At 36.3% G+C, this 16,859-nt stretch overlaps 1 protein-coding gene across 2 annotated transcripts in view; it reads left to right on the forward strand.

The window, feature by feature from the left end:
• Window positions 1-2,849: 2,849 nt before the first annotated feature.
• Window positions 2,850-16,859, forward strand: part of ptk7a (protein tyrosine kinase 7a) — a 37,005-nt gene continuing 22,995 nt past the window's right edge. For both annotated transcript variants that reach the window (XM_067395860.1, XM_067395861.1), the window contains exon 1: window positions 2,850-3,156. In XM_067395860.1, coding sequence (XP_067251961.1) covers window positions 3,075-3,156 — 82 coding nt within the window. In that variant the 5' untranslated portion in view covers window positions 2,850-3,074. The remainder of the gene's footprint in view (window positions 3,157-16,859) is intronic.

Genomic DNA, 16,859 nt, shown 5'->3' on the forward strand with positions numbered 1-16,859 from the left:
ACATTTGATTCTGAATGAGTTTGATGGTGCTCCGTGGCTAACGGCTAATGCTACACTGTTGGAGAGATTTATAGAGAATGAAGTTGTGTTTATGAATTATACAGACTGCAAGTGTTTAATAATGAAAATAACGACGGCTCTTGTCTCCGTGAATACAGTAAGAAACGATGGTAACTTTAACCACATTTAACAGTACATTAGCAACATGCTAATGAAACATTTAGAAAGACAATTTACAAATATCACTAAAAATATCATGATATCATGGATCATGTCAGTTATTATTGCTCCATCTGCCATTTTTCGCTGTTGTCCTTGCTTGTTTACCTAGTCTGATGATTCAGCTGTGCACAGATCCAGACGTTAATACTGGCTGCCCTTGTGTAATGCCTCGAACATGAGCTGGCATATGCAAATATTGGGGTCATACATATTAATGATCCCGACTGTTACGTAACAGTTGGTGTTGTGTTGAGATTCGCCTGTTCTTCGGAGGTCTTTTAAACAAATGAGATTTATATAAGGAGGAAACAATGGAGTTTGAGACTCACTGTATGTCATTTCCATGTACTGAACTCTTGTTATTCAACTATGCCAAGGTAAATTCAATTTTTAATTCTAGGGCACCTTTAATAAAGAGTATGTTATTTATACAGTGACAGCGGCTATGCAGTGTTAATTTACATCCATGTCTGGAACTGAAAACTGCTGTTACTTCTCTTTAACAATGTTTTAAATTTCACCAAATATCACAAAGGTTTGTTTTTTTTTGACCCATAAACTTCCTATTCTCCAACATTTTTTTTATTTGTTTATTTTGCTTGTTTACCCTTTTTGTGTATGTATTATTTATTTATTTTTTTTTGCATGTGAATGTTTCGGTTGATGCTCTTTAATGTTCCCCTGAAGGTGTTTGTACATTATCATTTCTGTTTCTTTGATTAATACAATAAAACAAACAAACAAATAAATAAATAAATAAATAAATAAATAAATAAATGACATTATTCCTCTTCTAAAAGAAGTGATTTTAATTTTATCACACGGCTATCAAAGAAAAATTGCTGTAGGCCTATTTAATTTAAAAAAAGAAGAATAAGAAGTTATGTCTTTATTTAGATACTGTCAAATGTACAGGGCAAGATTGGACTTCCTTGGTCTTGTTGGGAATAAAATATTTATGGGGCAACAATCATGCTTTCCTCCAATCTGTCAACATAGGCTGCCCAATGGGATCTGAATGCAACTTATTTTCAGTTCAATTAGAGAGTGCACGTCACGTCACCAAGAGCTGCGTGTGCATGTGAGGCTGACGCCTGTTTCACACATAATCCGTCTGCAGTGCATGTGCGGTCCGTATGCAGTGCGTATGTGTTGCTGAAGCAGGAAGCGGCCATTGTGCTTTCACACAGCACACGTTTGCAGTGCGTAAAGTTATATTCATTACGCTTATATATTGACAGTTGCTGGAGTAGTTTAGTACACGTAAACATGACACAAAGATTTGAAAACTTACTGTCGACACCAACAGTCAACGAAACTGCTTCCCAAGCCTTTTCCTTCGCATTCAAATATTTATACAATACATTCTGCGGGTCACACAGAATTTTATGTTTTTCCACCTCAACGATGAGACGAGTGTCATCCATGTCACCTTGTTTTTGAATAGGTTGGTTTAGGTCCGCCTGTCACGTACTTGGGTAAAGTTGGTTTTATATTCGCACATTCGGACTTCTGATAAATTCAGACTTTCCAATAAATGTGCAATAAATTAAATGTTTGCGAATTTTAAGCAGCGACATGATATTGACAACCAACGATTGTCAACTTACAACATTTTTTCACAGTCGATCAAAATAGTCAAGTATTGTTTTAATGGCATATTTACTTGTGAATGTCCACTGAATGTCCAATGTAGTGTGATTAACAAGGCTACTGAATACGGATGTCCGAATGTGTGAATATAAAACCAACTTTACCCAAGTCACGTCATTGCCTGCTGGGATGCGAGTTTCCCTCCAACGATGGGGAAAAACATATCTGATCGCATTATGCAAGTAAACACTGTTCATTTTTTTAAAAATAAAATTGTTTTGAAATGATACAACTGAACTGTGTATCCAACAATCCATGTTCAATTGAAATGTTTCCTTTTGGCATGAATATAGCTTGTTGCTGGCATGGCGTTAAATCAAAAAAAAAAAAAAAATCCTTTATGTAATGTACTAAATATACAAAGTAGTTTAAATGTGCATAATTTCTTTTTTTTTTTTTACAATTTCAGGTCAATCCATGTTCATTTTGCCCACACACAATCTGCTGTGCTGCACTTGCAGTACAGCAAAAATAGACTCGGTACGTAAACGATCGCTGCACTGCTGCAGACGCACCGCTCCTGGAACGCAATGACGGACCGCAACCGCGTGCAGTGTGAACGCTCTAATACGTTAACATGGGTGCGTAAAAAAATACGCAACGCATACGCACTGCAGACGGATAATGTGTGAAACAGGCGTGAGAGAGTGCACGTCTGCTGCTGCCAGTGGAAACCAGTGCATCTGCCAATAGAGGGCAGTCACGGTGAAGAACAAATGATTTTCCAGACCAGTTGAAATTCTTTTAACCAACTGTGTTACTTATGCAGCTATTTTAAGTAATGTTGAATATAAGACAAATTAAAATAGATCTTTTGAACCGAGTGAAACTAACTTAAAAGCACTGGTGTTACTGGTCTCCACTTACCTTCCTCCAGCCCGGTAAAGCCCACCCACCCATCCACTCCCACTGGAGAGAGAAACACGACTCCTGCTCTCATACAAACCCCCAGCACTGGCTCAAACACGGTTAGAGGGGCTCTTTGTCTCCATTTCGAGGAGATTTTTGGTGAATTCAGCATGGAGCGCTTGACACGTCTAGCCAAACCCACAGCTCCAAACTAAAGAGTTCCTAAGGAGCTCCTGAAAGACTCGCTTTGAGGAAGAACAAAAAACTGGATTTTAGCGTTTACACAACAACCCACATACATACACTTTTGAGCCTTTAATTTATTCTCGTCGCGTTTATCGACTTCAACCATGGGTTTATGGACGAGAAGACGCGAATGCAAACTTACAAACACCGAGGCTGTTTTCCTAGCGTTTACTCTGATGAGTGAAGGTAAGAAAGCATCAATCCCTCCATGAGCGGTTACTTGCGTGCGGTTTTGCTACACAGTAACGTTACATGTTGTAGTTTTGCATGGTTCAGAACTTAACATCTTTTCCGAGTGTATTAATAGTTTTTAGACGTAGATGTGCATGAAGCCAACGCGAAGTTTAGTTGCGTTAAAACATCTGGATTTATTTGAGTTTGACGTGAGTTTTACAAATACTTTCTATTTGCAGATATTTCAAAGCTTAGAAAAACGTTACAATATGTTATCCACTGAACTAAATAATACTCGTGCTTGTAGATGAATGAATCAATCCACCCCCCTTTTCCAGAAACTCGAGTACAGTAAGGGCTCAAGAGGCCTGTAAAATAACATTTGCATAATAGTCTGTAAAAGGAGAGCAAGAAAGGAGAAATTGGTCTTGTCTTATCATCTATACTAGATATGATGCATGCTGTGCATACTTGTAGTGAACTTCATGAAGCACGTCTGTATCATTTAGGTACAACATGAGCTGAATATCAATTGCATCAACTTGGACTTCTTGAATTTTAATTAGACTTTGCTTCAGTAAAGTCAAGTAAAAGTTTAGTTGCAAAATGCTCAGAAATACATCATGTAGAAGTAAATGACATTCCAGAGAGAGAAAAAAGCGGTAAATGAGAAAAAAATAAGTTGAAGTACAATGTCTATAAAAAAAGCTGATGTGTGAGATGTTAACTTTTACTTGACTTAGCAATAGCATACGTTCCTCTGCAACTTCTTCCAGGAGTGAACAATCACATCTGTGTGGCCTGTAATGAAATATGCATGGCTGGAGCGTTTAGTTTATCTTGAGGGAGTTTTGGGGAGGTGGAAGATGTTAGACCTGAAGCTTCTCTTCTGGGGACCATAAAAAGTGGTACATGATGTTCTGTGGAGTGACCCATAGCTGAAAGAGTTTTCTGTTTGATTAATTGAACCCATGGGACATGGCCAAAGGATTGTTCATGTCTTTCATGAAAAAACAAGAGGAAATGCTTGATTGTTCAAAGGATTTCTTCTGGAGCTTCTATCATAATCAAGTTCCTACTGGATAAACTGAAAGTTCTATTTGTTGCTCTTTTTTGATTGCATATGGAATAATGTTGTGCTTCTAGACAGAACTAGAGTTTGAAAATCCTAAAGGATTTCTCAAAAGCCCTTTTGGTGTCTTAAAGGGACATTTGTCTTATTGGGAATTGCCTTTCTAAAAGGTCCACTTTGTAATATGTTATGTTAGACTTGTAGACATTTTCTAAAATGGGGAATTTCCTGTAGAGATTCCCATTAGGATTCTTTAATTATAACCGAAATTCTGATAGGAATCTATAGCATATTTCGACTGTGATAGAGATGGCTCTGGTCATTGTTGGAGCGAGGAACTGCCTCGGGCCCATTGAAGCATTTGCATGAAGACTTGAAAGATAAAAGGGTGGAGGGTAGAAACATTTCACAGGTACTTGAGGGCTCTGCTTGATCTCGGGGACGAAGGGGGTCCATCTCCTGTCTTTCTTATGCTAATCACAGACAGTCTGGGAAAGAAATATCCCCCACTATGCCACATAAAGGTGTGATTCTGTTGTCATCATGGCTATTTGTATATTCAATTATGTTGTAGGTCTGTCTCAGTTGTTGTGTTTCGCTGAAATCTATTTGATTAGTTGTTTTTCCGTAAAATATTTAAAATTCTCATTTGTTTTGTAGTCTTGATCATATTATCATAATCATTTACTTCATGGTCTTTTTAAACGTCACTCCAACTGGAGAAAAGGGAAAACAATGTCTCATAAATTATGAATGAGAGGACTTGAGTCCTTAAAACTGTTTTGTAATTTTGTAGTCCAGTAGTTTGTATAAACATTGTACAGAATCATCTTGAATAAGGATTTAACCAAACTCAGATCTTTATGCGAAGAGATATTTATTCAAAAATATTTGTAAGACTCTTGTTGTTGTGTAAAATCTGTAGTTTATATTGAAGGCATTTTTTTTAGTTGCTCATATGTACAGAAGTTCTTTGTTTCCATTTGCTGTAAACTTCTAAAAGCAAACTACTTATAAAGTACTAAAATAAACCATGGAGCTAATAATGACCATGTCCTAGTCATATTTCAACCCAATATCAAAAGAAAAAAGTACTAAATTATATTTTGCATTTAAGTTAAGACAGTTCAGTTTTTCATGACAAGGTTCACTTACATTCTCATTACTAAAAAAAAAAAAAAAAAAGATGAAATCACCCTTTTTGGACACACTATTCATCAGCATAAATTAGCCTAAATGCATAACAAATTTACTTTACAATTTAATTTAATTTAATTTTTTTACCATTACCGTTATGAAAATTATTAGATGTTTTTGCATTAAAGAGAATAAGGCGGAAATACAAGTATTGTCATTAATGATCCTAAAATCCTTTTTTGGGTTGGAGGTGAAATATAATATGGACATTGTTTTCATGGGACCCAACCATGTACCCCCATTTAACATGATTCTTGTTAAAGCTTGACGTCTGCATACTTCAAGTACATGTCAGGTCAATATGAATCCCCTTTACCAGTTGTGGCATTGCCACCTGTTGTCTATGATTGAATTTGTGTGTTGTTATTTTTTTGAGAACTATTTTGTTTGATGAAGTAAAAGAGAAGAGCTCAACTCCACAGGAGACACATTGATGGACACAACAGCTGCTTTACTCCTTCATACATTTAGCCACTGAGACATAGTATAGTGTCTCAAGGCATGTTTTGAATTTTAAATACCACTATTGTTGAGTTCACACACGTTTTCCAGGAAGTTCACACTCATTTAGGAGTTGAAGCCTTTTGTGATGTCACTCATTGTCTTTTGTTTGCAAGTTACTGTGATATGGTAAATTAAAAGTTATAAATTGCACAAAGAAATTGAAGTCTTGGACCATTAAGATTTTACCAGTTGTACTCATTCTTTATTATTACTATTTTTCACATTTTTTAGAAGGAAAGTAAACCCATCAACACTATGAAATAACTCCATTTTTGGCGAGAAGTGTTACCTCCATCACCTTGGATAAACTCAGCAGAGGGCGGCCATGTCAAAGCATGTCTGAACTGGCTTTGAGTCTGATTAAACTTCTCAATATTCGCTGTGTTTGGCGTCCGGCCACATGGAATCAGAGGGGGGCAGCTGACAGCGTGCCTGTTTGATCTCTTTCTTAATTAACTTCTGTAACGACAGCCTCTAAGATGCCTTAAAGTCACTCTCTCTGCCGCCTCCTGCCACTCTGAATGGCAGTGATGAAATGCAGAGGTCTTGGCGTAAAAAGTGGAGACGCGTTTATCTTGGAGCCGGTTTCAGAAATGTGAGCCCGGCTGGCTTTTATGATAATGTTGTGCTCATATATCCATGAGATTAGTTGGCTCATTTTTAAAGTGCAAACTGCATCTAGTGCTAAATATCAGGGAAGTTTAGAGCTGAACCAATGTAAAGGAGTTTCAGTTTGTAAATGCAAACAGTACTGCACTTATAATGGAAGTCTGTGGGGCAAAGCTTTAAAATAACAAATGTAAAATTCATAATTTTGTTGAAGCATTGTGTGTTGTGACCCAAAAATGAAAATTCTGTCATTTACTCACCCTCATGTCATTCCAAACCAAACCAAACCCGTAAGACTTTCATTCATATTCGCAATACACAAATTATATTTTTGATTATTTCAAACCAGAATGTTAAGATAATACAACTTTGATCTCAAAACATGTATTACTAAATCTTGAGATTAACATTAATTAAGATTACTAAAAGTGCTGTTCATTGTGAGTTCATGTTAACTAATATAATGTTAACAAATAAACCTTGTGTAACAATCAACCCTGAATCCATTTTAGAGTTTTGATCCAAAGCAAATAAAACTTATATAGGTTTTTAAATTGCACTTTTGTTATTTGAACTTGTTTCTCACCATGAAAATAGCCAAGGAAGCTGGAATGGCGTTAAAACACCAACCGACCTATCGACCAGCCAACGTGTAATCAGGTTATAGTAAATATCAATGTTTTGCAACATAGACATCCATTGTAAGTGTGTTGACTCCATAATATTCTGTTTAAAAGCCTTAAAGGGATAGTTCAAGCAAAAAATGATACTCTTGTTGTTCCAAACCATTTGCATTTATTTATTCTGTGGTACATGAGAGAGCATGTGAATACATCTATCTGAAATGGTGCAAATGAAAATGAATTGACTGTTTACCCGCTGTCTTGATGTAGTTTCCACCCAACGACCCCAAACCCAATCAAGCAGAAGAAACAGCTGTCTCCTCTACTGTAAACCATTCAGGTCATGGGTTTTGCCAAGGCTTACACAGGATTCTCCAATGCCCTGCTAAAGATTTTCACAAGCTGTTCTTCAAAACCATAATTCCATCATCAGAGAAATTTGTTTGACCAAATGCAATTATCTGCTCATGATGCATATGGCATATGCGAAAGTTTCCGTAAACTATACGTAATCTCTCAAAGTAATACAAATAAAGCTTTTTTGATCCACATGCTAGCGTTCCATGAGTTTGAGTTGTTTTTTTGGGTGAAAACAGTCATATTTCATCCAAAAATAGTGAAAGATAGTACACGGTTATATTTTGCATGAAGTAATTTCTTGCTTGTGCTTGTGTTTGCAGCAAGTTATTTGCATAAAGACATCATTGTCATGACAATTAAGTTTTAATTTATTTCCATTACAGTTATGCAAAACATTTTATTCTCAGTATTATATCACAGCATCTACATGACATGCCACGTTGGAAAGGCATTTCTTCGTGAAACTAGATTGTAATTGTTCAATAATTTTTTATAAAATGGGTTATATTTTTGTAGTTTTTTAGGGTAGAAGATAAACGGAGGGGTTTTGAGGCCTGTGAGAAGTTGAGTGGTAAATTCTGGCCTGCTCTTCAGAGAGCGAGTGGTTTTTGTTAGTTTTGATAGGAGAATGAGAGTGATTACAAGAAGTGCATGTGCTTTACGTTACATTCGCTGGCCCTTCCCCCCCGTTCCGTATTCAGCATTCTCCTCCTTCACCACAATGCCGCCCAGATGATATTTAATGAAAAAAACATGTGCGTATTTCTCAGATGGTACTGTGTACTGGTTTCTACCCTCTGATACACAAGAATGAATCTTTGAATCATTAATAAATAGGACTTCAGCCTTATTTAGTTCATGTTTAATCCAAAAGTTCAACATTCCTAAGGGAAAAAGTTTTGCTTAATCCAAACAATAGCTCTGTATTTTTGGTTTATTTCATTGTTTGCACATACATTGTTTATTGTGCTTCTTGTGTTAAACAAGATCTGTTTGTATTAGGGCTCCACGGTGTATCCTGAAACACTCATCAGATGCTCCTGATGTTTAAATTTCCAGAGCAACACTCCAAGTGTGTGCAGCTCTCGTCATATTCCACAAATGCTCCTTTAATGTCGGTGAATGGCTAATTGCATCACATTCCACGTCTCATCCTGTAAACATGTGGAGGGTTACAGGAGGCTGTTGGATTTTATTATTTTTTTTTTGTAGAGTCAGCAGTGTGCCGCGACCCCCAGGACTGGACCACATTCCCAGAACCAGTTCTTAGTCATGAGCTTGAACTGAAATTTAACGGCTGTTTCCCATATGTTCTTCATTCTTATCTTTGTGCATCAATTTATTGGTGAGGACAAGCAAAAAATTGTCCCTGATGTCCATGTGTAATGTGCAACAAAAATAGACGTGATTTCATTTTTCATTTTCCAGTCTTTCTAAAACAGCATTTCAGATGCTATGCAAAAAGAACGGCCCGCTTGTTAGTCCAGTTATGCCATCCCATCGCGCAAACTCACTTGATTTGTTTAATGCTCATCGAGGAGTTTATTCGGTAAATGTGTTTCCATCATAGTTTATGCACTTGTTTTCTTATCGAATAAAAAATGTATCCGACTCAAATGAGCGCTTAAGTTTTTTTGGTGCACATTGTAAGAATGTATGCATAACAATTTAACAAGCTGTTTTTGCTTCTATATATTTTTAAGAGTTTTTAATGTAAATTGATTATGCTATGATTGGCTAACCTCTTCACTGACAGGTTTGCTGTTGGTCTAATAGCCTATGCCATTGTTTTGTCTATCTATTAATTTATACAAAAATACATTATAAATGCAATTCATATGCATAATGACTTTAATACACCTCCTCCATGGTGACAATGTTTTTAATTCCTAAATTAATAATTCATTTTGATATTGTTTTGGTGGGCATAAAGTCAAAAATGTAGAGGGTGATAACATTATGATGAAGAAAAATTCTCGAAATGAAATCTTTATGTAGTTTGGAGTAATCTACTATTATAAGTATTATAGGGAAAAAATGAACATAACTGATTCACTGCTTACTAAAGGTGCCCTAGAACCAGTTTTTACAAGATGTAATATAAGTCTAATGTGTCCCCTGAATGTGTCTGTGAAGTTTCAGCTCAAAATACCCCATAGATTTTTTTAAATTAATTTTTAACTGCCTATTTTGGGGCATCATTAAATATGCATCGATTCAGGCTGCGGCCCCTTTAAATCGCACGCTCCCTGCCCCCCGAGCTCTCGACTATAATACAGTGCATTTACAAAGTTCACACAGCTAATATAACCCTCAAATGGATCTTTACAAAATGTTCGTCATGCATACTGCATGCATGCTTTGGATCATGTGAGTATAGTATTTATTTGGATGTTTACATTTGATTCTGAATGAGTTTGATAGTGCTTCATGGCTAAAGCTAACATTACACACTGTTGGAGAGACTTATAAAGAATGAAGATGTTTATGAATTATACAGACTGCAAGTGTTTAAAAATGAAAATAGCAACGGCTCTTGTCTCCGTGAATACAGTAAGAAACAATGTTAATTTTAACCACATTTAACAGTACAATAGCAACATGCTAACGAAACATTTAGAAAGACAATTTACCAATATCACTAAAAATATCATGTTATCATGGATCATGTCAGTTATTATTGCTCCATCTGCCATTTTCACTATTTTTCTTGCTTTCTTACCTAGTCTGATGATTCAGCTGTGCACAGATCCAGACGTTAATACTGGCAGCTCTTGTGTAATGCCTCGAACATGAGCTGGCATATGCAAATATTGGGGGCGTACATATTAATGATCCCGACTGTTACGTAACAGTCGGTGTTATGTTGAGATTCGCCTGTCCTTTGGAGGTCTTTTAAACAAATGAGATTTACACAAGAAGGAGGAAACAATGGTGTTTGAGACTCACTGTATGTCTTTTCCATGTAAGAGTTCCATGAACTCTTGTTATTCAACTATGCCAAGGTAAATTCAATTTTTGATTCTAGGGCACCTTTAAAAGGTTAGTTCACCCAAAAATGAAAACTGACACCCTCAAGTTGTTCCAAACCTGTATGAATTTCTTGCTTCTGCTGAACACAAAAGGCAATGTTTTGAAGAATGTTGGTAATCAAACAGTTGACAGTTGAGGATGAGTAAATGATGACAAAATTTTCATTTTTGGGTGAACTAACCCTTTAATAGTTGAAAGACGAAACAAGAACAATAACAAAACAAAGTTACATGCTGGGTGGAAAAAATACAAAACATGAAATATCATATCCTGCGGACATTATGTGTGCCAAGGTCAATAACCTTCTCATAACAAAGTTAGGTTCATGTTGTAAAATGTCATGTGATGCAACTCCACAAAAATGTAATATTTATGAATTAATATATTTTTCGCGATGCTATTTTCTATTGAGAGGTAAAAACGATCCCTCAGACCCAGCCAGAATATGAGCTGCCCTATACGAGTTGACTACCTCATGTCTATAAACTTGCTGTTCTTCCCCCTCTACCCCGCCACCCATCATTGCTCATATAAACACAGAGAAGCCCAATGCTTTTCTTCTGCATGCAAAGCCATTCGCCCTGCTAATGATGTAAGGTGTTGGGTTTCCACAAGTGTGGAGGCTCTGTTTGACCTTTCAGACCTCCCCATGAATAGCAGTGAACAGTGAATGAAGCACAATGCAAACATGTCATGGGTGTTGCCCTCAAAACGCTCTCACTGTCCTGATATTGTAAGGAAAAAAGCCTCATTAAAGGAATTACATTCTTGAAAATTCTTGACCTTGGTAAATAGTTTGCCGCAATCTGTTATTTCTTAAAGAATTTTAACACAGTTCTTTCACTGCTTTCATTTTCAGTCATTAATTGCTCGCCCTCATGTCGTTCTACACCCGTAAGACCTTTGTTCATCTTCTGAACACAAATTAAGATATTTTTGATGAAATCCAAGTTCTTCTTTTTTTTTTTTTTTTTTATCCCCCATAGAAAAACAACATAATTACTGTAATTCAAAAAAGTAGTGAAGACATTGTTAAAATAGTCAACGTGACTACAGTGGTTCAAACTTAATATTATGAAGTGACGAGAATACTTTTTGTGTGCAAAATCAAAACAAAAATAATGGCTTTATTCAACAATTTCTTCTTCTACCCTTTCAGACTCGTCTGCAGTGAAAGCAGTTCCGTGTTTACGTCCGAATGCCAGCTCAGTATTGGAGGACGCTGTTCACGTGAACACCACGATGCATGCGTGTGATGCTGATTCAGGAGCCGGCCAATACTGAGCCGGCATTCAGACGTAAACATGGAAGCACTTCACTGCATTCGCTGCGTTCACTGTGTCCGCTGTGTACGAGACTGACAGTGTAGAGAAGAAATCGCTGAATAAAGTCATTATTTTTATTCTTTTTTTGTGCACAAAAAGTATTCTCGTCACTTCATAACATTAAGGTTGAACCACTATAGTCCATTTTACTATTTTTACGATGTCTTTAATACCTTTCTGGACCTTGAATGACTGTAATCGTGTTGGTTTTATGGGGGATAAAAAAAAAAACGTCTCGGATTTCATCAAAAATGTCTTAATTTGTGTTCCGAAGATGAAAGAAGGTTTTACGGGTTCATTTTTGGGTGAACTAACCCTTTAAGTTATCAAAGAAAATATTTGACAAAACAAGATTGCTTCAGTTTTTCGAAAATGTCATTTGGTGCAACTTGCCAAAATCCTTAATGTAAACTTGCATGTACTCAAGATTTAAGGAAAATAAATTCTGACCAATAAGAGGACAGCTTTACTCTTGTGTGACTTGCATAAACACATTTTGGTACGCTTTAAAATGTTGTCTTGTTAAAGTGAATGGAACCAAGAAGAAAATACAACATTGTAAGAAATGAAGGTCCCTGTTTCAGAGCAAAGCAAATGATCTGTAGGTCTGAACTCCCTTAAACTAGATTTTTAAAATTTGATTTATTTTGGAAACTCATTTTTGCCATTGACCAATTAGGTCACTTTCGAATTAAAATTTCCTGATAATTTACTCACCCTCATGTCATCCAAGATGTCCATGTCCTTCTTTCTTCAGTCAAAACGAAATTAAGGTTTTTGATGAAAACATTCCAGGATTTTTCTCCTTATAGTGGACTTCAATGGCCTCCAATCGGTTGAAGGTCAAAATTACAGTTTCAGTGCAGCTTCAAAGGGCTTTAAACGATACCAGGCAAGGAATAAGGGTCTTATCTAGAGAAACCATCACTCATTTTCAAAATTTTCAGGAAATTTTAATTTGAAAGTGAACTAATCCTTTAACAAAAATGTTGCCTCACTGTAACTACTTTTAAAAAGTATTTTATAAATGTTTTTGTACTTGAAATCCAGTTTAAAACTCATGTCTCTTAATATAGTATGTCTAGCAATTACTGTAAATAACTGTATATAAACAGATTCCTGTTGTGACACTCCCCGAATACCAAATCAGCATGATGGGAATGCTCTGTAATATAATTCCTCTTTGGCGCCTGACACCTCCACCAGCCAACCGGCTCTAATCAGACTGGATTTGCAGTGGTCCCTTCTTGCGGTTTCATTAACCCCACCCAATCCTTTAGCCACCTTTGCTCCTGCATGCATGTGCGGCCGCCTCCATTTTGTTATACATTATGATCCAAGAAGTGGCATCTGTTCAGCCATGTCCGGGCACAATATGACAGAGAACAGCTGCAAAAACAACTTCCTTCCTGCGTGAAATGAGTCTCCCACCTATTCAATAGATGATGGAGCACCTTGCAAATCTCCTTGTTTTGGGGTCAAAGGCCTGGAGCAGGCAGACAGGACATTTTAGGGCTAACAGGCTTTAAAAACTAGTTTCCCTTAGGGAGAGAAACGGCTAAATGACAAATACCAATCATGTCTGAAACTAGTTCTTGTTTTGATTTTTTTTTTTTTTTTTTATTCCGATGACTAAAACATTCCTTTTCTCAAAGTAGAAATTGTAGAAACTCCTGCTCTGTGACTGCTGATTGTAATTTAACATTCATTGCATATTTCACATTTTTTGGATTTATTGTTTTGGTAATTGGCCATTATTTCAGCTATAGCTATCAGCCAATAACTGTTTACCAATGACCATGGTTAAACCAGGTCATTTTAACCATTTAACCAGGTAGACATTTTACCACAGAAGTCGTAATTCCCCCTTGCAGTTTCAAAATTGTCTGACCATTTAAATGGATAGTTATGAATTGCCATGAGAGTTGATAATCTTTTACATTTTGGCAAATTGGTTGCGAATTGTTATCTGCTTACGGCCCACTGAGGGTTAAGTTTAGGGGCGGACCCTTAAAAAAAAAAAAAGAATCAATACAAAATTCCTACAAAATCACCAACTCCTAAAATGGCTGTCGGACATCTTGATTCCTGTTGGCAACAGCCATTGACAAACGTACATCAGTCAACTGGATTGAATGGTTTAATTTTGTTGAATTTTCTTGGGTGAAATCATTTCAATCGAGAGTTTCGTAAAGGATGAAAGATTTCCTTTCGCAGATTGGTTCAAGTTGGTCACATGGATTCACTAGCATTGTTTTCTATTGACGTTGCTTTGTGCTCTCCATCTTTGCCTACAATGAAATCTCAATAGAATCCTACTCCACATATAAAATGTGAAATGTTATGATTGACTGTGTTGGATCACGCAACATATTTGCTTTAGTGTCAGAAAAAAAAAGTTGTTGGAAAATCGTCTAGTGTCAAATAATAAAATATGATCTCATAAAATTTAGGTATCCAATTCTTACCTCTGCCATTTTCTGTGGGCCGACCCTCAGTGGTCACATTTCCAAGTGGGCCGTTCTCATGGTTTCAGATCAGATTAACAACCCAATTAAAAGGCTTGTGTTTTAAGAGGACAGGTGGAGTTCATCAGCACCAGTTGTGTGGGTACTTTACTGTCTCAACATCTGTGGGTGGCACAGTGTGTGGGGTGGGTCTAAAATTACAGTACAGTCTGAGTCCACCACCCCAAAGGTCTTTGTTTCACATGCCAAATAAATCACTTGGACTTCTAAATCAACTGCTCTTTCTAACTCATCCTCCCTAGCATACAGACTGTGCTTATTGTTGCACATGTCAATACAAGTACATTTAAAACACAGAATTGGTGTCTAAAACTCCTTCGACTGTCTCAGTTGTGAATGGCGGCATTCTGCTGCTAAACTGTGTAATAATTGACAGGTTTATTTTGTGTTAATGACTGACTGAGTGTGCATCATCCCTTACTTGTTTAATGGAAAATCAGTCATGACTCTTATACAGGCGGATTAGTGGTTCCCAGATTTTCCAGAGGCAACCACAGATGCGCCTTATAAAGTTTTGCTCAGCGTTGACTGCCTGGCATCAAAGGCCCATTGTGAAGATGGTTTAGCTTGGTGCTTGCAAGGAAGACTTATAAATATAACTTGCACCTCTCTTTGTTAAAATTTTGGTCCCTAACTATAGAGCAGTTTCAGAAACCGTATTTTGGACTGTTGCTTCCAAATGTTTTGGTCTCTCCAATATCTTGAGGTTTGGTTGTTGAAAGAGGCCAGTTTGAACACAGTTTGATAGTGTTCACAACCCATGCTCTTTGGAGAGGTTTTGTGAGCAAGCCTAATATGTGCATAAAGTTTATATGTTCTTCAGCCAATCAGGTTCCTTTCCTGGTTCTCTCTTGGCTTGTTAGTTGTAGAGAGGGTATGAATGGCATCTTTGTCCCAAAAATTTCAAATTCCTCCACAGGAATCCAGGAAGTGGAGAGCAACTTCAGCCAGGTTAGTGCTCTTGCCCTAAAGCATCCTGTTCTCATCAGGGCCAATGAAAGTCATATGGATATTAGCTGCTTTTGAGAACTTGAGTATTTGCCAGTGTATAAACACGACGTGATTTTGTTTAAAACATTGTGCAGTTGGTCTCATTTCAACATGGTAATGCCTTTATATGAAGTTATTGTGATGTCAGTTCTCCTTCTGATATAATGCCTAATGTTCTTCAATCTCTCTTATCAAGTAAATGTAACAAACTGCCCATGTTCATTGGGGTTACCCATGATCAAGCCCACTTGGATTCTGCCACTGTAGAAGATTTCCACAGAATTGAAACGTGAATGCTGAACACAGAATTCAAGTTCTGCTCATCCTCTGCCCCCTTATTTGTGGCCAATTTGATTGGCCTATTTGTAGTTACCAGAACAAGATCTGATAGTTACCAGATCTAGCGCTCTCAGTTCTATCCAACACATTTTACCAGAAAATGCAAGAATTGTCCACAGACCCTGTGTGAGATTAAGTCTGTCAGAGATTGCAGAGACATTGTGCTTTTGGTTTGGTTTGGTGTTCCTACTCTGTGACAATATCCAACTAAATTTGGGGGTGAATCACTGTCTGAACTTCCATTGGTAGTTGACACATCATGTCACTGCTCATTTGCATAATCAAGCCATTTTGCATAAAGAGTTCGAGCTTAGTAAAATGAAGATAATGTTAAAATAAAACATAAAATATTTCATTTTAAGGTGACAATTTAGGTAAGAATGATTTTATGAATCTTTTACATTTATGCTGTTGTGTTATATGATATTTCTACTTTGATATTCTGGCAAAAACATAATCACAAACTAACAAGAAGTATTATTTTAATTATTTGTATACTATTAGTATTTTGAATTTGCATTTATTTTTATATTTCCCAGTTTCACTTTAATGTATTTTTTTTATTAGTTTCTCATATTAATTTCTAAGTTTAATTCAAGTTTTAGTTTATTTATTTCCAGTTAATTTAGTGATTTAACTTATTTCAGTTAGATGCCAAGGCAACATTTCATATAATATTTATATTTTATTTTACTTCGCTTTACTTTATCACAAATGTTTTGAATAATTTTAGTTTTAGTTAATGATGATAGTCCTGCTGTTGCATTATTATTATTATAAAAAATATTAGATTTGTTTTTGTTTTTTACAATACACTAGTCATCACAAGCTGACTTTGATGAAATGTTCAGAAGATATTTAGATAGATATAGATATAATGAGAAAAAAAAGATATAATGAATAAAATTCATAGTAAAAAAATATATTTTTGTAAATAAAATAATAGCTGGAGTAGCTGTGCAACACATAAATCAAAGTGGGGTGTCTATCACTGTAAATACAGTGTGAGTCTCTTGTGGTTCAAACCGTAGAATAATTAAACAATTTTCCAATGTTTTAACCCAGCACTTTCCTGTAAACATACATTTGGAGTATTTTGTCCTGCATTATTTAAAGCTTTCGATTGTGGTCAGTC

The sequence above is a fragment of the Chanodichthys erythropterus genome, chromosome 10, assembly GCF_024489055.1.
Source record: "Chanodichthys erythropterus isolate Z2021 chromosome 10, ASM2448905v1, whole genome shotgun sequence".
NCBI classification, from domain to species: Eukaryota; Metazoa; Chordata; class Actinopteri; order Cypriniformes; family Xenocyprididae; genus Chanodichthys; species Chanodichthys erythropterus.